Here is a 27727-nt window from a genome sequence, read left to right on the forward strand (position 1 = left end):
CTTGGTGGGAATGTAAATTGGTATAGCCACTATGGAAAACACTATGGAGTTTCCTCAAAAAAACTAAAAGTAGAACTAGCATATGACCCAGCAATCCCACTACTGGGCATATACCCTGAGAAAACCATAATTCAAAAAGACACATGTACCACAATGTTCATTGTAGCACTATTTACAATAGCCAGGACATGGAAGCAACCGAAGTGAGAGAGTAGCACTGACATATATACACTACCAAATGTAAAACAGATAGCTAGTGGGAAGCTGCTGCATAACACAGGGAGATCAACTCAATGATTGCTGATGACTTAGTGGGGTGGGATAGGGAGTGTGGGAAGGAATTGTGGGAGGGAGGGGATATGGGGATATATGTATAAATACAGCTGATTCACTTTGTTGTACAGCAGAAACTGGAACAACAGTGTAAAGCAATTATAGTCCAATGAAGAGCTTTAAAAAAAAAAGTCAAAGACAAAGAGAGAATTTTGATAGCAGCAAAACAAAAATGACTTGTTGTCTCTCATACCACAGAACCATCATAAGGTTATCAGTGGATTTCTAAGCAGAAATCTTGCAGGCCAAAAGGAATGGAATGATATATTCAAAATGCAGAAAGAAAGTAGTTTTTGACGAAGAATACTATATCTGCCAAAACAATTCTCCAAAAATGAATCACAAATAATGACTTCCCCAGATAAACAAAATCTGAGGGAGTTCATCACCATGTGTTGAAACTTCACAAGAAATGCTTAAAGGAATCCTTAAAGTTGAAACAAAAGGACACTGAACAACAACACAAAAGCATATGAAAGTGTAAAGGTGGCTGATATTGGTAAATATATAGACAAAACCAGAACACTTTCAAAATGTAGAGGTGGTACATAAACCATTACTATTTCTAGTATAAAAGTTAAAAGACAAACCTTTACCTAGAGTAAGAAATAAAGAGAGAAAATGCCAATAAATAAATTCAGAAATCAAGAGGAGACATTACAATAAATACCAGAGAAATACAAAATAAGGAAGAGGCTACTATGAACAATTATCCATCAACAAATTGGATAACCTACAAGAAATGAATACATTTCTAGAAACACACAACCTGTTAGGACTAAATCATGAAGAAACAGAAAATCCAACAAACCAATAATGATAAGATTGTTTAATAAAAAGTCAAAAAAAATCCTAACAAAAAAAGTCCAGAACCAGATGGTTTCACTGGTGAATTCTACAAACATTTACAAACTGGAAAACACTGCCAACATTTCTCAAACTCAAACAAACATATGCAAAATAATAAACGTGATATACCATACTAACATAATGAAAAGTGAAAATCATATAATCATCTCGACAGGTGCAGAAAAAGCATTTGACAAAATTCAACATTCTTTCATCATAAAAGCACTTTTACACTACTTTACTCAACATAGTAAAGGCAAGATATGACAAGCCGATAGTCAACATCATACTCAAAAGTGAAAGATTAGAAGCTTTTCCTCTAAGATCGGGAAAAAATATGAGAGAGTGCCCCTTCTTACCACACCTATTCAACATAATACTGGAATTCCTAACCAGAGTAATAATGCAAGAAGAAGAAATAAAATGTATACAAAGGAAAACAAAGAAGTAAAAAAGTTTGTTTGCAGATGCTATGATTTTATATAGAAAACCCTAAAGACTCCACAAAAAACTAATCAATGAATTAGGTAAATAGAACTAATCAATGAATTCAGTAAAGCTGCAGGATACAGAACAATATACAAAAACCACTTCCATTTCTACACATTAACAGAAAACTCTCTGAGAAAGAAATAAAGAAAATAACCGTATCTTAAATAGCAACAAAAACAACAGAATACTTGGTAATAAATTTAACCAAGAAAGTAAAAGCTCTGTACACTGATCTCTTATAAGACATTGATGAAATAATTAATGAAGGCACAAATAAATGGAAAGATAGTGCTCATGAATCAGCAGAATTAATATTGTTAATATGTCTATATTACTCAGAGCAATCAGAGATTCAAAGCAATTTCTATTAAAATTCTAATGGTATTTTTAACAGGAATATTTTTAAAAATCCTAAAATTCACATGGAACCACAAAAGGTCCCAAATACCGAAACACATTCTGAGAAAAAAAAGAAAAAGCTGAAGGCACTAAAATTTCCAATTTCAAATTATATCACAAAGCTAGAAAATCAGAACAGTAGTGTACTGGCATAAAAACAAATATATGGAACAGAACTGAAAGCCCAGAAATAAACCCACACATGTAGTGATACTATCAGCTAACATTTGACAAGAGAGCCAAGAATACTCACTGGGGGAAAGGATAGGCTCTTCAATAAATGGTGTTGGGAAAACTGGATATTCACATGCAAAAGAATGAAACAGGACCCCTATCTTGCACCACTCACAAAAGTTAACTCAAACAGAATTAAAGACCTAAATGTAAAACTTGAAACTATAAAACTCCTAGAAGAAAACTTAGGGGAAATGCTTCTTAACATTGGTCTTGGCAATAAATTTTTTGGATATGACACCAAAAGCACAAGCAATAAAAGCAAAAATAAACAAGTGGGACTACACCAAACAAAAACCTTTTCTGCATAGCAAAACAAATGCCCAATGAAAAGAAAAGGCAACCTACAAAATAAGAGGAAATATTTGCAACTCATATATCTGACAAGGATCTGAAATATGTAAAGAACTCATACAACTTAACAGGAAAAAAATCTCATTAAAAATGGGCAGAGGAACTGAATAGTCAATTTTCCCAGAAGACATACAAATGGCCGACAGGTGCATAGAAAGGTTCTCAACATCACTAATCATCAGGAAAATGCAAATCAAAACTGCAATGAGGTATTACCTCACAATGTTAGAGTGGCTATCATCAAAAAATCAAAAGATATCAGGTGCTGACTAGGATGTGGAGAAAAGGGAACCCTTGTGCACTGTTAGTGTGAACATAAAATGGTACAGCCACTATGTCAAACAGTATGGAGATTCTTCAAAATATTAAAAACAGAACCACCATATGATCCAGCAATCCTACTTCTGGGTATAAATCTGAAGGAAATGAAAACAGGATATCCAAAAGATATCTTCACTTCAATGTTTATTGGAGCATTATTCACAATATCCTAGATATGGAAACAAACAGTTGAACGGATAAAGACAACATGAGATAGATGATAGATGATAGATAGATAGATGATATAGGTGATAGATAGATAGACAGATAGATAGATAGATAGATAGATAGATGATAGGTGATAGGTAGACAGACAAATATATATAAACACAGCTGACCCTTGAACAATGTGGGGGTTAGGGCACCAACCCCCTGTACCGTTGAAAATCTGGGTATGACATTTCAGTAGGCCCTCTATATCTGCAGTTCAGCATATGACTCAACCTCCATGAATTTGTGTTGTATTGTAGCAAGTACTTACTGAAAAAAATCCACGTTTGAATGGAGCCACACAGCCCAAACTCACGTTGTTCCAAGGCTAAACTGTATACACACACATATAATGGAATATTATCCAGCCAAGAGAAAGAAAGAAATCCTTATATTTGTAACAATATGAATGGATCTTGAGGGCTTTATGTTAAGTGAAATAAGTCAGACAAAGACAAATACTGTATGATATCACTTACATGTGGAATCTAAAAAAACTCAAACTCATAGAAACATAGAGTAGAAGGGTGATCACCAGGGGCTGGGGAAGGGGCAGTGGGAAAGGGGAGATGTTGGCCAAAGAGCACAGACTTCCTGTTAGAAGATGAGTAAGTTCTGGGAACCTAATGCACAGCACTGTGATATAGTTAGCATTACTGTATTATATACCTGAAAGTTGCTAAGAAAGTAGATCTTAAATGTTCTCCAAAAAAATAGTAATTATGTGACTTGATGGAGGTGTCAGACAAATGCTCATGATGGTAATCATATTGCAATATATGAGTATATCAAATCAACATAATGTATACATTAAAATTATACAGTATCAATTATATCTCAATAAAGCTGGGGGGAAAATATTGAGTGTAAACCAACTGTCAGGAAAGTTGATGGTTTTTTTTTTTAAGCTCTTTATTGGAATATAATTGCTTTACACTTTTGTACCAGCTTTTGAGGTACACCAAAGTGAATCAGCTGTATTTATACATATATTCCTATATTCCCTCCCTCCCACGACTCCCTCCCACCCTCCCTGTCCTGGCCCTCTAAGGCATCACCCTTGATGGATTTTTTTAAATCTGCATATGTAGGTGTAATTAGTGTAGGGAAATGTATGTTTCATCAGAAAACTATGAATTGTCTATAGTTCACCATTCTGTAAACCTAAGGGAGCTATTCTGCAGCTTTCTAAATTATCAATAACTGACAGCAATGCAAAAGAACTCTTGTCTATAGGCATACAAGCTCTGTTCTGTCTGGTAAAGGTTCCATTCACTTTCCCAGCTAGTTTTGTCTTCATTTGTACATTCACATCAACATTCCCTTACTCTAAATAAGTTTGTGCTTTTTGACCCTTCTCCTCTGAACAGGTTGTAAACACCTAGTTACAACTGGTTGTAACTGATTTCCTTGCTAATGATTTAAATGATATCTTTAACTTGCATTTATTTAAAAAAAATAAGGAAGACATACAAATGGTCAAATGATCTATAAAAAGATGTTCAGAGTGTCGCGAGCAGCGTCTCTGCTCACGGCAGAGCTGAGGTGTCAGGCAGCCCTGTCGCACCAGGAACTCCGGTCTGACATGCCAGGGGCGAGGCCTCTGCACGTAGCACCCTAGGAGCAAGTGAAACTGGACTAAGCGCAAAGGAAATAAAGATGGGGAAACAAGTTTGAAGCAGTGTGTCCTGACTACAAATGCAGTGTTGTTTCCAAGACACCACAATGGTGGCTGCCTCTTGGCTCAGTGCCAGCTCACTCCGGGAGTAGAGATGAGTTCTTGGGTTCCACGTCACACAACACGATGCCACATGTCCTGCATCTTCTGTGAATAGCTCTTGGTGAAACAGCACATCTAAATTGTATTTGCTGGGCCCTCTCCCAGAATACCATTCCAGCCTTATCCAGCCACCGTTCTGACACACGGAGAGCGGTGCTACAGGGGAACTGACCTGCCAGACTGGAAGATGACTAAGAGCTCCAGGACCGCTTGCTCTGAGGAGGACCGGGACGGCCTGTGGGACACCTGGGGCCCGTGGAGCGAGTGCTCACGCACCTGTGGTGGAGGGGCCTCCTACTCGCTGAGACGCTGCCTCAGCAGCAAGAGTTGTGAGGGAAGAAATATCCAATATAGAACATGCAGTAATGTGACTTAATATTCGTTTAATCCAATACTTGGACATTAGTCTGAGGCTTGGACAGTCTTCTATAAACACCTCTATCGCCAGGACAAGCAACCCCAAAAGTTTGGACAACCATGAGGAAACAAAGAAACACCATGCAGGCAAAGGAGCAGGAAAAAAACCCACAAGACCAAATAAGTGAGAAGGAAATAGGAAAAATGCCTGAAAAAGAATTCAGAGTAATGATAGTAAAAATGATACAAAATCTCAATAACAAAATAGAGAAAGTACAAGAAACAGTTCATAAGAACTCAGAAAAACAAACAGCAATGGATAACAAAATAACTGAAATTAAAAATACTCTAGATGCTATAACCAGCAGAATGACTGAGGCAGAAGAACGAATAAGTGAGTTGGAAGATAGAATGGGGGAAATAAACACCACAGAGCAGGAAAAAGAAAAAAGAATAGAAAGAATAGAAGACAGTCTCAGAGACCTCAGTGATAACATTAAGCGTACCAACATTCGAATTATAAGCATCCCAGAAGAAGAAGAAAACAAGAAAGGGTCTGAGAAAATATTTGAAGAGGTTATAGTGGAAAACTTCCCCAACATGGGAAAGGAAATAATTCACCAAGTCCAAGAAGCACAGAGAGTCCCATACAGAATAAACCCTAGGAGAAATACACCAAGGCACATATTAATCAAACTAATGACAATTAAACACAAAGAAAAAATATGAAAAGCAGCAAGAGAAAAGCAACAAACAACATATAAGGGAAAACCCATCAGGATAACAGCTGACCTTTCTACAGAAACTCTGCAGGTCAGAAGGGAATGGCAGGATATACTGAAAGTCCTGAAGGAGAGAAACCTACAGCCAAGAATACTCTACCCAGCAAGAATCTCATTCAGATTTGAGGGAGAAATCAAAAGCTTTCCAGACAAGCAAAAGCTAAGAGAATTCAGCACCACCAAACCAGCCTTACAACAAGTGCTAAAGGAACTTCTCTAAGTAGGAAACACAAGGAAAGGAAAACACCTACAAATACAAACCCAAAACAATTCAGAAAATGGTAATTGGAACACACATGTCAATAATCACCTTACATGTAAATGGATTAAATGCTCCAACCAAAAGACACAGACTGGCTGAATGGATACAAAAACAAGACCCTTCTATATGCTGCCTACAGGAAACCCACTTCAGACCAAGGGATACATATAGACTGAAAGTAAAGGGATGGAAAAAGATATTCCATGCAAATGGAAGTCAAAAGAAAGCTGGAGTAGCAATACTCATATCAGACAAATTAGACTTGAAAGTAAAGACTATTACAAGAGACAAGGAAGGACACTACATAATGATCAAGGGATCCATCCAAGAAGAACATATCACAATGGTAAATATCTATGCCCCCAATATAGGAGCACCTCAATACATAAGGCAAATGCTAACAGCTATAAGAGGGGACATCGACAGTAACACAATAATAGTGCGAGACTTGAACACCCCACTTACATCAATGGACAGATCATCCAAACAGAAAATAAATAAAGACACACAAGCTTTAAATGACACATTAGACCATCTCGACTTAATTGATATTTATAGGACATTCCATCCAAAAATGACAGACTACACTTTCTTCTCAAGTGCACACGGAACATTTTCCAGGATAGATCACATCTTGGGTCACAAATCAAACCTCAGCAAATTCAAGAAAATTGAAATCATATCAAGCATCTTCTCAGACCACAACGCCATGAGACTAGATATCAATTACAGGAAAAAAAAATGCAAAAAATACAAACACATGGAGGCTAAACAATTCACTCTTAAACAACCAAGGAATCACTACAGAAATCAAAGAGGAGATCAAAAAATATCTAGAAACAAACGACAATGAAAACACAACAACCCAAAACCTATGGGACGCAGCAAAAGCGTTCTAAGAGGGAAGTTTATAGCAATACAGTCCTACCTTAAGAAACAAGAAAATGATCGAATAAACAACCTAACCTTACACCTAAAACAACTAGAGAAAGAAGAACAAAGAAACCCCAAAGTGAGCAGAAGGAAAGAAATCATAAAGATCAGAGCAGAAATTAATGAAAAAGAAAGGAAAGAAACCATAAGAAAAATAAATAAAACTAAAAGCTTACAGGGATATGTGTATAAAAACAGATGATTGAACCTGGTGTACCCCCCCAAAAAAAAAATAATAAAAACACCCCTTTGCCAACTCTGAGAAAAAAAAAACAGATGATTGAACCTGGTGTACCCCCCCCCCAAAAAAACAAAACAAAACAAAACTAAAAGCTGGTTCTTTGAGCAGATTAACAAAATTGATAAACCATTAGCCAGACTCATCAAGAAAAAAAGGGAGAAGATGCAAATCAACAGAATTAGAAATGAAAAAGGAGAAGTCACAACGGACACCTCAGAAATACAAAACATCATGAGAGACTACTACAAGCAACTATATGCCAATCAATTGGATAACCTGGAAGAAATGGTTACATTCTTAGAAAAATACAATCTTCCAAGACTGAACCAGGAAGAAATAGAAACCATGAACAGACCAATCACAAGTACAGAAATTGAGGCAGTGATTAAAAATCTCCCAACACACAAAAGCCCAGGACCAGACGGATTCACAGGCGAATTGTATCAAACATTTCGAGAAGAGTTAATACCTATCCTTCTCAAACTCTGCCAAAATATTGCAGAAGGCGGAGCACTCCCAAACTCATTCTACGAGGCTACCGTCACCCTGATGCCAAAACCAGGCAAAGATGTCACAAAAAAAGAAAACTACAGACCAATATCACTGATGAATATAGATGCAAAAATCCTCAACAAAATACTAGCTAACAGACTGCAACAGCACATTAAAAAAATCATACACCATGATCAAGTGGGGTTTATCCCTGGGATGCCAGGATTCTTCAATAGACGCAAATCAATCAACGTGATACATCATATCAACAAATTGAAGGATAAAAACCATATGATCATCTCAATAGATGCAGAAAAAGCTTTTGACAAAGTTCAACATCCATTTATGATAAAAGCTCTCCAGAAAATGGGCATAGAAGGAAATTACCTCAACATCATAAAAGCCATATATGACAAACCAAAAGCCAACATTGTTCTCAATGGAGAAAAACTGGAAGAATTCCCTCTAAGAACAGGAACAAGACAAGGGTGTCCACTCTCACCATTCTTATTCAACATAGTTTTGGAAGTTTTAGCCACAGCAATCAGAGAAGAAAAAGAAATTAAAGGAATCCAAATTGGAAAAGAAGAAGTAAAATTGTCACTCTTTGCAGATGACATGATATTATATATAGAAAACCCTAAAGACTCTACCAGAAAACTGCTAGCACTATTTGATGAGTTTAGTAAAGTAGCAGGATACAAAATTAACGCACAGAAATCTCTTGCATTCCTATACACTAACAACGGAAGAGCAGAAAGAGAAATTAAGGAAACTCTCCCATTCACCATTGCAACAAAAAGAATAAAATACCTAGGAATAAATCTGCCTAAGGAGGCAAAAGATCTGTATGCAGAAAACTTTAAGACATTGATGAAAGAAATCAAAGACGACACAAACAGATGGAGAGCCATACCATGTTCCTGGATTGGAAGAATCAACATCGTGAAAATGACTGTACTACCCAAAGCAATTTACAGATTCAAGGCAATCCCGATCAAATTACCAATGGCATTTTTCACAGAACTAGAGCAAGAAATCTTACGATTTGTATGGAAACGCAAAAGACCCCGAAGAGCCAAAGCAATCTTGAGAAGGAAAAATGGAGTTGGTGGAATCAGGCTTCCTGACTTCAAACTATACTACAAGGCCATAGTGATCAAGACAGTATGGTACTGGCACAAAAATAGAAAGGAAGATCAATGGAATAGAATAGAAAACTCAGAAGTAAGCCCAAACACATATGGGCACCTTATCTTTGACAAAGGAGGCACAAGTATACAATGGAAAAAAGACAGCCTCTTCAATAAGTGGTGCTGGGAAAATTGGACAGCAACATGTAAAAGAATGAAATTCGAACACTTCCTAACACCATACACAAAAATAAACTCCAAATGGATTAAAGACCTACATGTAAGGCCAGACACTATCAAACTCCTAGAGGAAAACATAGGCAGAACACTCTTTGACATACATCAAAGCAACATCCTTTTTGACCCACCTCCTAGAATCATGGAAATAAAATCAAGAATAAACGAATGGGACCTCATGAAACTTAAAAGCTTTTGCACAGCAAAAGAAACCATAAACAAGACTAAAAGGCAACCCTCAGAATGGGAAAAAATAATTGCCTGTGAAACAACGGACAAAGGATTAACCTCCAAAATATACAAGCAGCTCATGCAGCTTCATACCAAAAAAGCAAATAACCCAATCCACAAATGGGCAGAAGACCTAAATAGACATTTCTCCAAAGAAGACATACAGATGGCCAAGAAACACATGAAAAGATGCTCAACATCACTCATCATCAGAGAAATGCAAGTCAAAGCCACAATGAGGTATCACCTCACACCAATCAGAATGGCCATCATCACAAAATCTGGAAACAACAAATGTTGGAGAGGGTGTGGAGAAAAGGGAACGCTCCTGCACTGTTGGTGGGACTGTAAGTTGGTACAGCCACTATGGAAAACAATTTGGAGGTTCCTTAAAAACCTACAAATAGAACTACCATATGATCCAGTCATCCCACTCCTGGGCATATACCCAAAGAAAACCATAATCCCAAAAGAAACTTGCACCATAATGTTTATTGCAGCACTCTTTACAATAGCCAGGACATGGAAGCAACCGAAATGCCCATCAACAAATGAATGGATACAGAAGATGTGGCATATATATACAATGGAATATTACTCAGCTATAAAAAGGGATGAGATGGAGCTATATGTAATGAGGTGGATAGAACTACAATCTGTCATACAGAGTGAAGTAAGTCAGAAAAAGAAGGACAAATATTGTATGCTAACTCACATATACGGAATCTAAAAATGGTACTGATGAACTCAGTGACAAGAACAAGGAAGCAGATACAGAGAATGGACTGGAGAACTTGAGGTATGGGAGGGGGCGGGGGGTGAAGGGGAAACTGAGACGAAGTGAGAGAGTAGCACAGACATATATATACTACCAACTGTAAAAGAGTCAGTGGGAAGTTGTTGTATAACAAAGGGAGTCCAACTCGAGGATGGAAGATGCCTTAGAGGACTGGGGCGGGGAGGGTGGGGGGGACTCGAGGCAGGGGGAGTCAAGGAAGGGAGGGAATACGGGGATATGTGTATAAAAACAGTTGATTGAACCTGGTGTACCCCCAAAAAAAAATTTAAAAAAGCTACAATGAGGTATCACCTCACACCAATCAGAATGGCCATCATCACAAAGTCTGGAAACCACAAATGTTGGAGAGAGTGTGGAGAAAAGGGAACGCTCCTGCACTGTGGGTGGGAATGTAAGTTGGTACAGCCACTATGGAAAACAATTTGGAGGTTCCTTAAAAACCTACAAATAGAACTACCATATGATCCAGTAATCCCTCTACTGGGCATATACCCAAAGAAAACCATAATCCCAAAAGAAACATGTACCATAATGTTTATTGCAGCACTCTTTACAATAGCCAGGACATGGAAGCAACCGAAATGCCCATCAACAAATGAATGGATACAGAAGATGTGGCATATATATACAATGGAATATTACTCAGCTATAAAAAGGGATGAGATGGAGCTATATGTAATGAGGTGGATAGAACTACAATCTGTCATACAGAGTGAAGTAAGTCAGAAAGAGAAGGACAAATATTGTATACTAACTCACATATACGGAATCTAAAAATGGTACTGATGAACTCAGTGACAAGAACAAGGATGCAGATACAGAGAATGGACTGGAGAACTCGAGGCATGGGAGGGGGCGGGGGGTGAAGGGGAAACTGAGACGAAGTGAGAGAGTAGCACAGACATATATATACTACCAACTGTAAAATAGTCAGTGGGAAGTTGTTGTATAACAAAGGGAGTCCAACTGGAGGATGGAAGATGCCTTAGAGGACTGGGGCGGGGAGGGGGGGGACTCGAGGCGGGGGGAGTCAAGGAAGGGAGGGAATACAGGGATATGTGTATAAAAACAGATGATTGAACCTGGTGTACCCCCCAAAAAATAAAAACAAAACAAAACAAAACAAAAATGTTCAATATCACTAATCACTATGTTCTGTGTTGGTCTCAACCTATCAATAACCAATGTTGTGGTTGGACCAGCCCCTGAGGTTCTTATTATGATTGCAAGATGCCCTTCAGTAGTAACAATCAAGAAACTTTCAAAAAATAGAGGTTTATTACTTACAAGATCTAGAAATTAGACTGGACCTGGGATTCCACTTTCATTGGGGTCAAGTGTGGGAGCACAGTGTTTTGAGGGCTCACTCTTTTTTTAAACTCAAGTATAGTTGAGTTACAATATATTAGTTTAAGGTGTACAACTGAAAGAGCAATTCAATATTCTTTATTGGTGAATTTAATACATATGAGTGGGAATTTAAAGCACAGGAAGAGAAAAGGGGAAAAAAAGCCCAGAAAAGTCAGTAACTGAAATCAACCAAGATCTCTAAAAAAAGGAGACTCAGTAGGGGGAGACAGCCTGGCTCTTTATCTAGTCCTGTGGCTGGCATGTGTTTATTTGAGATAGCCATCTTTGAAGGGGATGTCTCTTTAAAATGGATGCCTTGGCAATCACAGACTAAATCAGGCACTTGCATTACAAAATAGGGGGAAAACTGTCAAGGTTTATACCATATATTAGAAAATGCAAATCAAAAGCAATGAGGTATCACCTCACATCTGTCAGAATGGGCATTATCAGAAAGAAAAAGGAAGGAAAGAAGGAAGGAGGGAGGGAAGGAAGGAGGGGGTGAGAGGAGGGGGGAGGGAGTGGAGAGGAAAATAACAAATGTTGGTGATGGTGGGGAGAACAGAATTTTTGCACATGGTTGGTGCAATACTACTACCAGTAGCTCCTATGGAAGACTGTGTGGAGGTTCCTCAAACAATTAAAAATAGAATTACGATATTACCCAGCAATCCCATTTCTGAGTTTTTATCCAAAAGAAGTGAATCTGGCTTTCAAAGTGATATTTGTACTCCCTTGACCTCAAACGCCAAGAGGTAAAAACAACCTAAAAATCCCTCAATGATTAATGAATAAAGAAAATGTATAAATATATATACTGGAATATTATTCAGCCATAAACATGAAACAAATCTTGCCACATAATACAACATGGATGAACCTTGAGCACACTGTACTAAGTGAAAAAACCCTATCACAGTAGAAGAAAGGATTCATGATTCCAAATAAACGAAGTATCTGACGTCATCAAACTTATAGAAACAAAAAGTAGAATGTTGATTACCAGAGCCTTAGGGATGAAGAAATGGAGAGTTGCAGTTCGATGGGTAGAGTATCAGACAGTCATGCAGGATGAAAATTCTACAGACCTGCCGTACAACAGTGTGACTATAGTTAATAATGCTATAATGTATACTTAATAATTGGGTCTTAATTTGATCTCATGTTATATGGTTTTTTACTATAAATTTTTGTAAAGTGTTGGGAATAAATGGTTAAGGCATGAAATTAAAGGAAAATGTGTAGTTAGCCGCTTCTATGCAGGCTCCTTTAAACATTACAGAGCTCTAAGCTTTAAAACAACTTTTATTTTGGCTAGATAGGTGAAGGGTAATTTTAAAAGCCTTAGGCATTTCTTTGTCTATATGTGATTCACAGTAAATCTGATTTGTCTTCCATTTAATATAAAAGAAATAATTTTAAAACTGTAATTTGTAATATAAGCTGAAAATCAGAGTCATTGTGACAACCACTTTACAAGTCACTACACCTGGTAGTGGGAAGTAAATAATTACCATATATTTGTTATCAAAATCCAACAAGGATGGGGCAAAATTTAGCAAACTGAAAACAAAGCCAAATTCCACTCAGAGGGACTTCCTTGATGGTCCAGTGGTAAAGAATCCACCTCCCAATGCAGGGGACATGGGTTCAATCCCTGGACAGGTAACTAAGATCCCACAGGCCAAGGGGCAACTAAGTCCACACACCACAACTGCTGAGCTCGCACGCCTCAATGAGGGAGCCCGCATGCCATACCTACAGAGCCCACGCTCCCAGGAGCCCAAGTGTCACAACTAGAGAGAAGCCTGCGTGCCGCAACAAAGAGCCCACATGCCACAATTAAGACTAGATGCAGCCAAAAATGAATACATAAATAAATAAAAATTAAAATTAAAAAAAAATTCCACTCAGAGATGACAGGGTAGCAGTTACTGACAATACTGAAATCTAGTTAAATCAAACATTTTATAATTTGGCATTTGTGTATTTTGCAGAATTATGATGTAGCAAATATTTACTCAAAATATATAAATCAATACAATGAGTACTGAGTAACAAGAAATAAAGAAAGCTGATATTTTTAAATAGTGTTGTGCTTACAGAGAAATCAAAATTGGTAACAACTGCATTAAGATATTCCTAATAGAATAAAACCATAGATGGTGTTACTATTGGCCAGAACTGTAGGCCTGGACTCTCAGACTTGCCTGTGAGGCTGAATATATAAATATAGTTCAATTAAGCGAACACACAAGTCACTTGTTTCATGCTCCATAAGGGTGTGAGGAGGTCATTCCCACCCTGTCCACTTAACAAGTATCCCCTACTGAAATGCTCTGGACTATAGAACCATATTTATGCTATAGGAAGAACAATGTTCTCTCTTTCAGGAAATAACTCAAAACCATTCTTTGTGACTTCTGACTTAAAAGCAAAGTTCAGGAGAGAATATGGTTAAATGATCATTATTACCCACACTGTGCACACCATCACTGGTGTACACGCACAACAAGCACAGATACACAAAAGCCTCCTTGGCTCTATGCCTCACACCAGCCCCCTCCACATGAGGGCTGACAACCACCACCCATATGAAAGATGTGGCCACCCCTGAAATGTTTCTAAGGGCACCACTGTAGAGAGAGCAGTCTGTGAAGGTGACAGTCACAGAGCACAGAATCACCCACCATTGATTTTTGTCAACTCCTCCACAAGGCAGCAGGCTTCCTCTTGAACGTGGTCCTCAATGCTCTTCTTCTCCATCCCCAAACTCCTCAGGGTCATGAAGGTGAAGCTCTGGGTCTCCTTCCATCTCTTTCCATTGCTGAAAATGATTCCTACCAGGAGAGGAAGCAGAAGCTAGGAGGGAGGCCGTAGGCAAGGAGGAGCGAGCTGACACTTGGCAGCCTCAGAGATGGACCAAGCTCTGCTGGGGGCTCTTCAAGTTCCTCTTTTCACCCTCCACAACCCCACCCATTGCCAATGCTGAACATGTGCACATGCACACCTACCAAGTCCTTTACTAATTCTTTGAAGTGCTGGGTAACTGCCTCTTCCAGAAAACTTCTCTCCCAGATCAGTCAGAGCTTTCTTCACTGCTTCATGTTCACACAACACCACTGTGGGCTTCATGCCAAAATACAGAGTGAACACAGGGCCACAGGCTTTTGAGAGCTGAGAAAAGAGATGCATGAATAGCAAAAGAAGTCACTACTCGATAATATACGGTACCGGATTCAGAGTGTATTGTCATCCTACTTTTATACTTTTATTCTGCCACAAACAACCTAAAATATTTGTGAATACATACATATGATGGTGACTGTTATAGCTACCACTAATGGATAGCCTGCGATGTCAGGCAATGGCCCAAGTAATTGGTATACAGATCATGATTAATCCTCATATCAGCACCTTCAGCAAATTTATTTGCCCCACTTATAAATAAAGAAACTGATGTCAGGGGATTTCAATTCATTTCTAGCATCCTAGGGCTACTATACAGAAGATTCAAATTTGAAACTCTTCTTATTCAGCCTCTGATCCTTGAGCAATACCAATTCTCAGAGCGCACCTTTGGATCAACACCCAGCTGACTGCTTCAGGATCACCAGTATAGCAGGCATTAGAATTCTGATTCTCTAGCCCTATGATGAATACTAGAATTTATATTTTAAAAATTAAATTCAGATAATTCTAATGCCCATTCTAGTTTGAGATCTGCTGGTATGACTAACACAAACAGAGAGGAAGCATCACAGAGGCAGTGTCAGGACATGCAGCATCTCAGAGAACAGTATTTTCCACCCTGCAGCATTCACAGGGTGCAGACGGCAGCTTCCTGCAGAATCCAAATGAATGCTGTTGCCACCAGTTGGGCCCTGACTGATGACTTCTCTCTTTCATTCACGCATGCTCATCCTGATCCCAAGCTACTTTCTTAACATCAGGCAAATGCCCTTCTTCAGAAAAGTGCTGTCTTCCTGGCCATCTGAACAAAACACACAGCTTATATAGTGTATGACTTCTGGAAGAAAACCTCAAATCACAAACCACTTCACTTACCATTTACTTTCTGCCCCAAATCATAGCAAATGGCTGTGAAACAAAGAAGGGAAGCAACACTCCCAGCTTTTGACACTTTATTATTTTGATTCTACCATACAAAGACCTAAATGTTTCTCTACTCACAAAACACATTATTTTGTTTTTCTATTTATGATAATGACATACCTGAAAAGGCAAGAGAAATAACAACATTTACAGGGAGTAATTTGGTACACACTGACCTATTTTGACAACGTGCCCATAGCAATATGTATTAGTTTCATAATTGGGATTAATTTACTTACCGTTTGCAACACACTGCAGGAACATAAAACCTACTTAAACTGCTTAAGGATTTGCCAATGTTCCTAACATCTAATTGTAGGATATTTTCAAGAATTGGGAGAGGAGCGGGGCCAGGTGGGAGCTTCCCTTTCCCAGAGCTCTGTTTCCAGAGTGAGAGGAGAAGCAGACAGGAGAGACAGAGCACCAGGACCACAACCAGATCCATTGGTACCTTCTCTTCTTATTCAGACAACTGTGCATCTGAAATCTAAAGCTTTTATAACAATCCTTGCTAACTGAATTTGCACCTCTCTGAGGTTTAAAGAGATCAAGCAATTACATCCACTTTATACTCTATTCTGTGCGAACGCTGCCCCACTGATAAAAATAAAAAATAAACTGTCCTTTAGTCTTGTTTTCTCTGTGCCCAGTGATGACTCTAGAGATTCTGGTTTAATTGTACTGGGCTGGAGTTCAGGCATTGATAATTAAAAAATAAAGTAGTTTCTATTGCAGCCAGGATTGAGAACCACTGACATCAATAATTTGATGCCAAAAAAGACTCAAAACTCTGGACTGAAGTCAATGACCAGTTGGGAATTTACGACTTTGAGGAATATCAGTGTATTCTATGCCTTTTATATTTTAAAAAGGTTATGTTATAATGCTAAATCTAACACTAGGATAATTTGTCCTTGAAATGAAAGATTTTAAAATATTTTAATGTACTGTACTAACATTACAGTTACCTATACATAAAATAGCTAATGAGGACATACTTAAGAGCATTTAAAAATCAAAATGAAGTAACTACGGTCCCAGCCACCAGAATGGAATTAGGTAACCATTGTGGATGTGGTTTCAGACACGTTTCTGCAAAACCAAGAAATTCAATTTTCAGAACTGTGTCAAACTCAAGGATACCAACAGCCATTTTAAAACAATATATGGGCAGTGGCTGCTTACTGAGCAGTGTTTCTTTCTGAAATGAAAATGTTTTGGAATTAGATAATGCACAATGTTGTGAATATACTAAAAATTACTAAATTGTGTTCTTTAAAATGGGTAAAATGTCAAATTTTTAAAAAAGAAAACAATATATGCTAGCCACGGTGAGCTGCAACCCTGTAGTTTCAAGTACCCACACACACCACTATGTAATCATTTTGAACCTCAACCAATCCTTGCCTAACAAAAGTACCATCCATGCCAGCTCCAGTCCTAATTCTTGACAAATAATTTATGTAACCTTGTGCTTTTTTCCTTGATAAGCTTCCCCCATCTTGCAGTCTGGTGGAATACAACTCAATGTCTTCTTGGATCGGTGTCTCCTAGGCTGCAGTCCTAACAAACCTCAATTAAACACCTGTTTATTTCAAGCAGGTCTGCATTCTTGGAATTCTTGGTTAACACTAACATAATTCAAACATCTTGAATGACCAAACAGAAATAATTAACTAAGTAAATTTATATGCCTTTTACCTTGAAATTCCTCCCCCCCCCCCAAAAAAAAAGAAAAGAAAAAACACTGGAAATAGGGATTATTATTTTATACTTTTCAAATGGGGGAAATGGAGATTCTGGGAGAACAGGAGGCCTGTCCAGCATCGCACAGCTCATACTTAATAAAACTAGGATTTAAACTGAGAATCTTCTGATGCCCATCACTTATGATGCATTCACTTATACCACAGCTGCCTCAAGAACAATTTTAGCAAGAGACACTAAACCCCTGTGGACACAAATAATCAATAAGCAGTTTCTAATAAGGAACATAAGAGAATTATTTGAGCAAAACTGAGGACTACAGCCTGGGAGACAGCCTCTCAGTAGCTCTGAAAAAATTGCTCCGGAGAAGCATGGTTTTCAGTACAGTTTTATAATTTGGCAGAACAAAGAAGATACATCAAACATGACAGGGGAACATTCCTTCAAAGTATCAAAAGAGACAGATCAGCACATGCCCAGGGAGTTAGTATGACCTTGGCATCTGGGAAGGGAAACTTATCTTTGAAGGACTACTAGCATGAGTGCCATAGGAAGTGAGGTATTTTATCCCTATCTTCAAAGTGGATGTTCTTTACATCTGGATAATGCATTCTTTAACAGTTAAAGCAGACGTACAAGGTATGAAAACAGATCATACAACAGGCTATTCTAGTTATCATAAAGTTCAGGTCAAATCATGCATAAGTCAGAATGACTTCCTCATACCTCAATATGTGAAAGTTTCTTCCATTGCCCCCAGACATATTACTCTGAATATATACCCCTCCCCCCCATTGACTGTTCACAAAATAACAGGCTTCACATTAAACAGATGTCCCCTATTTGACTCCAAGGAAAAAAGGGTCATAAATTCTCAAGAGAAGAAAGTTTTTAAGGTATTCTCCCCTCTCCATCACCAAAGAGGGAAGTGCCAATCTCAAGAATTTAGTGGGGACGGCTTGAGAAACTATGGCTCAGGCCTCCCAGTTGCTTCCAAACACAACTGCTTCTGTTGCCTTTTGGAGTTTCTCTTTGTCAGAAATAATGGAATGAAGTATGCATAGTGTTAACCAAAATTTTAGAAAAGACCCGACTGAAATAAAAAGGTGTTTACTGGGGATTTGTTAAGACTGTAGACCAGGAGACACAGACTCAAGAAGCACTTGAATTGTGTTCCACTGGACTACAAAATGGTGCAGACTTATAAAGGAAAAGATGGTAAGGTTACAGTTAGTTACATGAGTTGTTTATCAAGAATTATAATTGGGGGACTTCCCTGGTGATGTGGTGGTTAAGAATCCGCCTGCCCATGCAGGGGACACAGGTTCAAGCCCTGGTCCAGGAAGATCCCACATGCTGTGGAGCAACTAAGCTCATGTGCCACAGCTACTGAGCCTGTGCTCTAGAGCCCACGAGCCACAGCTACTGAAACCTGTGTGCCCTAGAGCCCCTGCTCTGCAACAAGAGAAGCCATCGTAGCAATGAGAAGCCCGTGCACCGCAATGAAGAGTAGGCCCCTGCTTGCCGAAACTAGAGAAAGCCCATGAGCAGCAACGAAGACCCAACACAGCCAATAAATAAATAAATTTTTTAAAAAAAGAGTTATAATTGGATATGGCAATAAGTAAGAGTTTTTGTTAAGTAAACATTGGTTGGGGTTGGAAATTGTTGCACAGTTACAAGGGGAGACCTTGACACCATAAGGTTGCATTTAGTAGATACTGTCCTGAATAGGGCTGGTCCTCTCCTTGGGTCTGGTACAGGTCAAAGAAATTTCCAGTCCTCAGTGGTGCAGAGACCTGCCTGAGACCAGATCCTCAATGGCCTCCTGACCCCATTTCTGTAGGCCTGAACTGTGATTACTCCATTATAATTTCAATTTGCCATCAACAGCAAGGAGGGGAGATTTTACACAGAACAACAGGTGTGGATTCAGTGGAGGATGAGAAGCATTAAACAGACTTACAGCACAGAACCACCAGAACATGCAGACCTGAACTGGAGGTGACATTTAGTGGTCATGAAGCCCTAAATATCACTGGAATGGTAAACATTACTAGATCACTAATGACAGTGCTTTACAAACATGTGTTCTATAAGGATACCATCACATTTGTTCAAAACTGATTACTGCAGTTATTTCTAACCTCTTTTAGTAAGGAAAAAATAAGTTTTTGTCAAGACCTAATCACAAATGTTTTATTCCCCATGTTTACATTCAGGCATGTTTTACTCAACATGTAATGGAGAATTTTCACACCATAATGTCTCCTATGATTCTCTCAATTACCTTTCCCAAAGATAAATTATTTCCATTTTATGGATAGGCCTTGGAGATTCAGTACTTGGGTGAAGGACACAGTATCTACAGGTGGTAGAGCTGAGACTAGAACTCACATCTCCTGAATCAAGTGTGCTTCCCTCCAAGCAAAGACTCAGTTCACCAGGGTCACCACACTTACTGAAACTACCATGATTCAATATTTCGTGATACATCCGTCAGTGGCTCTGCAAATACATCAATTTAGTTAATAATTACTGCACCAGCTGATTAAAATGGGGGTCAGAAAAGTTTGATTTTGTAACCTTTAAACCTGAGGGAGTCCAAGATCTGGTGTAAACTTTAATTAGAAAAAAAAAGAGAAGTAGTAACTTTCTGCCTAACTTACAAAGCTCTAAACTTTAAAAGAACTGCACTAGCTTATTTTGGATGAAATAAATATATTTAGAACAACCATTCTATTCCTTGAGAAATGAATGTCCCTGCTCTGCTCCACCTTCCTTCTGTTGAAGCCATTTATTTTTATAGAACAAAACAGTCAAAGATAATTTAAAGATTAAAGGTATCTGAGATCAGTTAGTCTAATCTTTCTATTCTTAATTCCAAAAACTTTTAAACATTAATTTGTATTAGAGTATAGTTGCGTGGGATTGACATATATAGACTACTGATACTATATATAAAATATAGATAACTAATAAGAACCTACTGTATAGCACAGGGAACTCTACTCGATGCTCTGTGGCGACCCAAATGAGAAGAAAATAAAAAAAAGAGGGGAAAAATGTATACGTATAGCTGACTCACTTTGTTGTACAGTAGAAACCAATCTTTCTCTTTTTAAGTGAGCAATTAACGACAGTGGATAGAGTGTCCTCATTGCATTAGTACAAGGCCTTGTGTTAGAATCTGTTTTTCAACTCCCAGTTAAATGACATCTCATATCAAATAGCATTCCTGTTGTTGTCCAAATGACCAGGAGAGCAGAAATATTAACCCCTCTATTGTCACAGGGTAATGCAAACTTCAGGTTGGCTGGAGCTTCAGGTTGGTGGATTAGGGGTTTTCTTTTTAATGAACAGAATTTATTTTTTAGAGAAGTTTCAGGTTCACAGTAAACTAAGCAAAAAGTACATAGTTCACACACACACACATACACACATACACACAGCCTATCCCACCAACAGCAACCCTCACCAGTATGGTACAACGATATAATACTGACACATTATAAACCAAAGTTCATAGATTATGTTAGGGTTCACTCAATTTTGTACATTCTATGGATTTTGACAAATGTCGAATGACATACATCCACCCTTAAAGTATCATATAGAACAGTTTCACTGACCTAAAAATCCTCTGTGCTCCATCTATCCATCCCTACTTCCCAAGCCCCTGAGAACCACTGATCTTGCATTGTCTCCATAGTTTTCTGGAATGTTACAGAGTTGGAATTAGACAGTATGTAGCATTCAAATTAGTTACTTTCACTTAGTAATGTGCTTAAGGTTTCACCCTAGGTTTTCATGACGTGATACCTCACGACCTTTTTTTTTATTTTTTAGGATTTATTATATTTATTTATTTATTTTTTGCATGTATCTTTTTTTATTATTTTTTTTCTTTTTTTTATTTTTTTGGGGGTAACACCGAGTTCAATCATCTGTTTTTATACACATATCCCCGTATTCCCTCCCTCCCTCAACTCCCCCCCCACCCTCCCTCGAGTCCCCCCCACCCTCCCTGCCCCAGTCCTCTAAGGCATCTTCCATTCTCGAGTTGAACTCCCTTTGTTATACAACAACTTTCCACTGGCTATCTATTTTACAGTTGGTAGTATATATATGTCTCTGCTACTCTCTCACTTCATCTCAGCTTCCCCTTCACCTCCCGACCCCCCCCAAACCTCGAGTTCTCCAGTCCATTCTCTGCATCTGTGTCCTTCTTCTTGTCTTGTCACTGAGTTCGTCAGCAACATTTTTAGATTCCGTATATGTGAGTTAGCATACAATATTTGTCTTTCTCTTTCTGACTTACTTCACTCTGTATGGCAGACTCTAGGTCTATCCACCTCATTACATATAGCTCCATCTCATCCCTTTTTATAGCTGAGTAATATTCCATTGTATATATATGCCACATCTTCTGTATCCATTCATTTGTTGATGGGCATTTAGGTTGCTTCCATGTCCTGGCTATTGTAAACAGTGCTGCAATAAACATTATGGTACGTGTTTCTTTTGGGATTATGGTTTTCTTTGGGTATATGCCCAGTAGAGGGATTACTGGATCATATGGTAGTTCTATTTGTAGGTTTTTAAGGAACCTCCAAATTGTTTTCCATAGTGGCTGTACCAACTTACAGTCCCACCCACAGTGCAGGAGAGTTCCCTTTTCTCCACACCCTCTCCAACATTTGTGGTTTCCAGACTTTGTGATGATGGCCATTCTGATTGGTGTGAGGTGATACCTCATTGTGGCTTTGACTTGCATTTCTCTGATGATGAGTGATGTTGAGCATCTTTTCATGTGTGTGTTGGCCATCTGTATGTTTTCTTTGGAGAAAAGTCTATTTAGGTCTTCCGCCCATTTGTGGATTGGGTTATTTGCTTTTTTGGTATGAAGCTGCATGAGCTGCTTGTATATTTTGGAGGTTAATTCTTTGTCCGTTGTTTCGTAGGCAATTATTTTTTCCCATTCTGAGGGTTGCCTTTTAGTCTTGTTTATGGTTTCTTTCGCTGTGCAAAAGCTTCTAAGTTTCATGAGGTCCCATTTGCTTATTCTTGATTTTATTTCCATGATTCTAGGAGGTGGGTCAAAAAGGATGTTGCTTTGATGTATGTCATAGAGTGTTCTGCCTATGTTTTCCTCTAGGAGTTTTACAGTATCTGGCCTTACATGTAGCCCTTTAACCCATTTTGAGTTTATTTTGTGTATGGTGTTAGGAAGTGTTCTAATTTCATTCTTTTACATGTTGCTGTCCAATTTTCCCAGCACCACTTATTGAAGAGGCTGTCTTTTTTCCATTGTATACTCGTGCCTCCTTTGTCAAAGATAAGGTGCCCATGTGTGTTTGGGCTTACTTCTGAGTTCTCTATTCTATTCCATTGATCTTCCTTTCTATTTTTGTGCCAGTACCACACTGTCTTGATCACTATAGCCTTGTAGTATAGTTTGAAGTCAGGAAGCCTGATTCCACCAACTCCATTTTTCCTTCTCAAGATTGCTTTGGCTCTTCGGGGTCTTTTGCATTTCCATACAAATCGTAAGATTTCTTGCTCTAGTTCTGTGAAAAATGCCATTGGTAATTTGATCGGGATTGCATTGAACCTGTAAATTGCTTTGGGTAGTACAGTCATTTTCACGATGTTGATTCTTCCAATCCAGGAACATGGTATGGCTCTCCATCTGTTTGTGTCGTCTTTGATTTCTTTCATCAATGTCTTAAAGTTTTCTGCATACAGATCTTTTGCCTCCTTAGGCAGGTTTATTCCTAGGCATTTTATTCTTTTGGTTGCAATGGTGAATGGGAGAGTTTCCTTAATTTCTCTTTCTGCTCTTCCGTTGTTAGTGTATAGGAATGCAAGAGATTTCTGTGCATTAATTTTGTATCCTGCTACTTTACTAAACTCATCAATAAGTGCTAGCAGTTTTCTGGTAGAGTCTTTAGGGTTTTCTATATATAATGTCATGTCATCTGCAAAGAGTGACAATTTTACTTCTTCTTTTCCAATTTGCATTCCTTTTATTTCTTTTTCTTCTCTGATTGCTGTGGCTAAAACTTCCAAAACTATGTTGAATAAGAATGGTGAGAGTGGACACCCTTGTCTTGTTCCTGTTCTTAGAGGGAATTCTTCCAGTTTTTCTCCATTGAGAACGATGTTGGCTTTTGGTTTGTCATATATGGCTTTTATGATGTTGAGGTAATTTCCTTCTATGCCCATTTTCTGGAGAGCTTTTTATCATAAATGGATGTTGAATTTTGTCAAAAGCTTTTTCTGCATCTATTGAGATGATCATATGGTTTTTATCCTTCAATTTGTTGATATGATGTATCACGTTGATTGATTTGCATCTATTGAAGAATCCTTGCATCCCAGGGATAAACCCCACTTGATCATGGTGTATGATTTTTTTAATGTGCTGTTGCAGTCTGTTAGCTAGTATTTTGTTGAGGATTTTTGCATCTATATTCATCAGTGATATTGGTCTGTAATTTTCTTTTTTTGCGACATCTTTGCCTGGTTTTGGTATCAGGGTGATGGTAGCCTCGTAGAATGAGTTTGGGAGTGCTCCGCCTTCTGCAATATTTTGGCAGAGTTTGAGAAGGATAGGTGTTAGCTCTTCTCTAAATGTTTGATAGAATTCACCTGTGAATCCGTCTGGTCCTGGGCTTTTGTGTGTTGGGAGATTTTTAATCACTGCCTCAATTTCCGTACTTGTGATTCTTTTTCTTCCTGGTTCAGTCTTGGAAGATTGTATTTTTCTAAGAATGTATCCATTTCTTCCAGGTTATCCAATTGATTGGCATATAGTTGCTTGTAGTAGTCTCTCATGATGTTTTGTATTTCTGAGGTGTCCGTTGTTACTTCTCCTTTTTCATTTCTAATTCTGTTGATTTGCATCCTCTCCTTTTCTTGATGAGTCTGGCAAATGGTTTATCAATTTTGTTAATCTTCTCAAAGAACCAGCTTTTAGTTTTATTTATTTTTGCTATTGCTTCTTTCCTTTCTTTTTCATTAATTTCTGCTCTGATCTTTATGATTTCTTTCCTTCTGCTCACTTCAGGTTTCTTTGTTCTTCTTTCTCTAGTTGTTTTAGGTGTAAGGTTAGGTTGTTTATTCGATCATTTTCTTGTTTCTTAAGGTAGGACTGTATTGCTATAAACTTCCCTCTTAGAACTGCTTTTGCTGCGTCCCATAGGTTTTGGGTTGTTGTGTTTTCATTGTCGTTTGTTTCTAGATATTTTTTGATCTCCTCTTTGATTTCTGTAGTGATTCCTTGGTTGTTTAAGAGTGAATTGTTTAGCCTCCATGTGTTCGTATTTTTTGCAGTTTTTTTCCTGTAATTGATATCTAGTCTCATGGCATTGTGGTCTGAGAAGATGCTTGATATGATTTCAGTTTTCTTGAATTTGCCGAGGTTTGATTTGTGACCCAAGATGTGATCTATCCTGGAAAATGTTCCATGTGCACTTGAGAAGTGTAGTCTGCCGTTTTTGGATGGAATGTCCTATAAATATCAATTAAGTCGAGATGGTCTAATGTGTCATTTAAAGCTTGTGTGTCTTTATTTATTTTCTGTTTGGATGATCTGTCCATTGATGTAAGTGGGGTGTTCAAGTCTCCCACTATTATTGTGTTACTGTCGATGTCCCCTCTTATAGCTGTTAGCATTTGCCTTATGTATTGAGGTGCTCCTATATTGGGGGCATAGATATTTACCATTGTGATATGTTCTTCTTGAATGGATCCCTTGATCATTATGTAGTGTCCTTCCTTGTCTCTTGTAATAGTCTTTACTTTCAAGTCTAATTTGTCTGATATGAGGATTGCTACTCCAGCTTTCTTTTGACTTCCATTTGCATGGAATATCTTTTTCCATCCCTTTACTGTCAGTCTATATGTATCCCTTGGTCTGAAGTGGGTTTCCTGTAGGCAGCATATAGAAGGGTCTTGTTTTTGTATCCATTCAGCCAGTCTGTGTCTTTTGGTTGGAGCATTTAATCCATTTACATGTAAGGTGATTATTGACATGTGTGTTCCAATTACCATTTTCTGAATTGTTTTGGGTTTGTATTTGTAGGTGTTTGTTTTCCTTTCCTTGTGTTTCCTACTTAGAGAAGTTCCTTTAGCACTTGTTGTAAGGCTGGTTTGGTGGTGCTGAATTCTCTTAGCTTTTGCTTGTCTGGAAAGCTTTTGATTTCTCCGTCAAATCTGAATGAGATTCTTGCTGGGTAGAGTATTCTTGGCTGTAGGTTTCTCTCTTTCAGGACTTTCAGTATATCCTGCCATTCCCTTCTGGCCTGCAGAGTTTCTGTAGAAAGGTCAGCTGTTATCCTGATGGGTTTTCCCTTATATGTTGTTTGTTGCTTTTCTCTTGCTGCTTTTCATATTTTTTCTTTGTGTTTGATTGTCATTAGTTTGATTAATATGTGCCTTGGTGTATTTCTCCTAGGGTTTATTCTGTATGGGACTCTCTGTGCTTCTTGGACTTGGTGAATTATTTCCTTTCCCATGTTGGGGAAGTTTTCCACTATAACCTCTTCAAATATTTTCTCAGACCCTTTCTTGTTTTCTTCTTCTTCTGGGATGCTTATAATTCGAATGTTGGCACGCTTAATGTTATCACTGAGGTCTCTGAGACTGTCTTCTATTCTTTTTATTCTTTTTTCTTTTTCCTGCTCTGTGGCGTTTATTTCCCCCATTCTATCTTCCAACTCACTTATTCGTTCTTCTGCCTCAGTCATTCTGCTGGTTATAGCATCTAGAGTATTTTTAATTTCAGTTATTTTGTTATCCATTGCTGTTTGTTTTTCTGAGTTCTTATGAACTGTTTCTTGTACTTTCTCTATTTTGTTATTGAGATTTTGTATCATTTTTACTATCATTACTCTGAATTCTTTTTCAGGCATTTTTCCTATTTCCTCCTCACTTATTTGGTCTTGTGGGTTTTTTTCCTGCTCCTTTGCCTGCATGGTGTTTCTTTGTTTCCTCATGGTTGTCCAAACTTTTGGGGTTGCTTGTCCTGGCGATAGAGGTGTTTATAGAAGACTGTCCAAGCCTCAGACTAATGTTAATATTTCTGTTTCCTTAGAGTCTCAGCTGTAAGTGTCCTTCTACTCGCCTTAGGTTTTTTTGCATTATTCTGTGACCAGCAGAGCTTCCTTTATTGTTCGTTTGTAAGCGTTGGTGTGTGGGGAAGGAGAGAGTACAATAGTGGCTCCTTCTCCTGGGAGTGAGTGGGCAGTGGCGCACTGTTGTTTCAGTCAGGCTTGGAGGTGCCTGTTGTAGAGGGACGCCAGTGGCTCAGGTGTAAACAGAAAGTCTCAGAGTTGGGCCTCCCTTGGGTTTTTTTTTTTTTTTCCCCTCGGCAGCCTCCCTGCTGCCAGCGTTCCAAGGGGTTTTAATGTAGCCCCACCCGAGTGCCTGAGGGTACTTGTTATCCCTGAGCGCCTTAGGTGGCTGGCAGGGCATCTCTCCACTGCCCACTGCAGAGGCGCCTGAAAGAGAGAGAGAGGCTATGCGCGCGGCTCCTCCTCCCCGCCCGTGAGCCTGCAGCTTCCAGCCGCCATCATGCCCGGGCAGCTCTCGGGGCGGGCACTCCTCGCCGCGGACCTCTTCCCTCCTGTCCTCTCGGTCCGTCACCTTACTGGCAACAATTTTTCTCACCCTGAACCAGCTCTCCGGTTCCCACACTCCCGCTCCTGGACCCTCCGTTCAGCCGCGGATCGATGTCTCGGTCCGGGAACGCTGAGCTGCGCTGCGGACCCTCCGTATGTTTCTCACTCCCTCCCGTCTGCCACAGCTCCGCCGCTTCACCCTCTTTGAGCCGTGGTAGATGCCTCCCTACCAGTTATGTTGGGCTCCTTGCGGTCCTTTCTGGTTTCCGAGGTCGTCTGCTGGTGTTCAGTTGGTTTTCTGTGGGAATTATTGCGTCTTTTGGTGCATTCCCAATGCATCTGTGGAGAGGGATGCATTCCACGTCCCTCTACTTCACCGCCATCTTTTTCTCCTCACTACTTTTTAACAATGAATAATATTCCACTCAATTGATGTATCACAGTTTGTTTATACATTCGCCAATTGAAGGACATCTTGGTTGCTCCCAG

General features: G+C 38.8%; 1 protein-coding gene across 1 annotated transcript in view; it reads right to left on the reverse strand.

Annotated features, from left to right (window-relative positions):
* The window catches only part of LOC130853803 (cytochrome P450 2C55-like), a 40819-nt gene extending 24469 nt beyond the window's left edge, over window positions 1–16350 (reverse strand). The window contains exons 1-3 of the mRNA XM_057736142.1: window positions 16168–16350; window positions 14804–14966; window positions 14480–14629 (exon numbers count right to left, since the gene is read on the reverse strand). Coding sequence (XP_057592125.1) covers window positions 14480–14629; window positions 14804–14966; window positions 16168–16350 — 496 coding nt within the window. The remainder of the gene's footprint in view (window positions 1–14479; window positions 14630–14803; window positions 14967–16167) is intronic.
* Between the last annotated feature and the right edge of the window lie 11377 nt (window positions 16351–27727).

This window comes from Hippopotamus amphibius, chromosome 5 (assembly GCF_030028045.1).
Source record: "Hippopotamus amphibius kiboko isolate mHipAmp2 chromosome 5, mHipAmp2.hap2, whole genome shotgun sequence".
Classification (NCBI taxonomy): Eukaryota; Metazoa; Chordata; class Mammalia; order Artiodactyla; family Hippopotamidae; genus Hippopotamus; species Hippopotamus amphibius.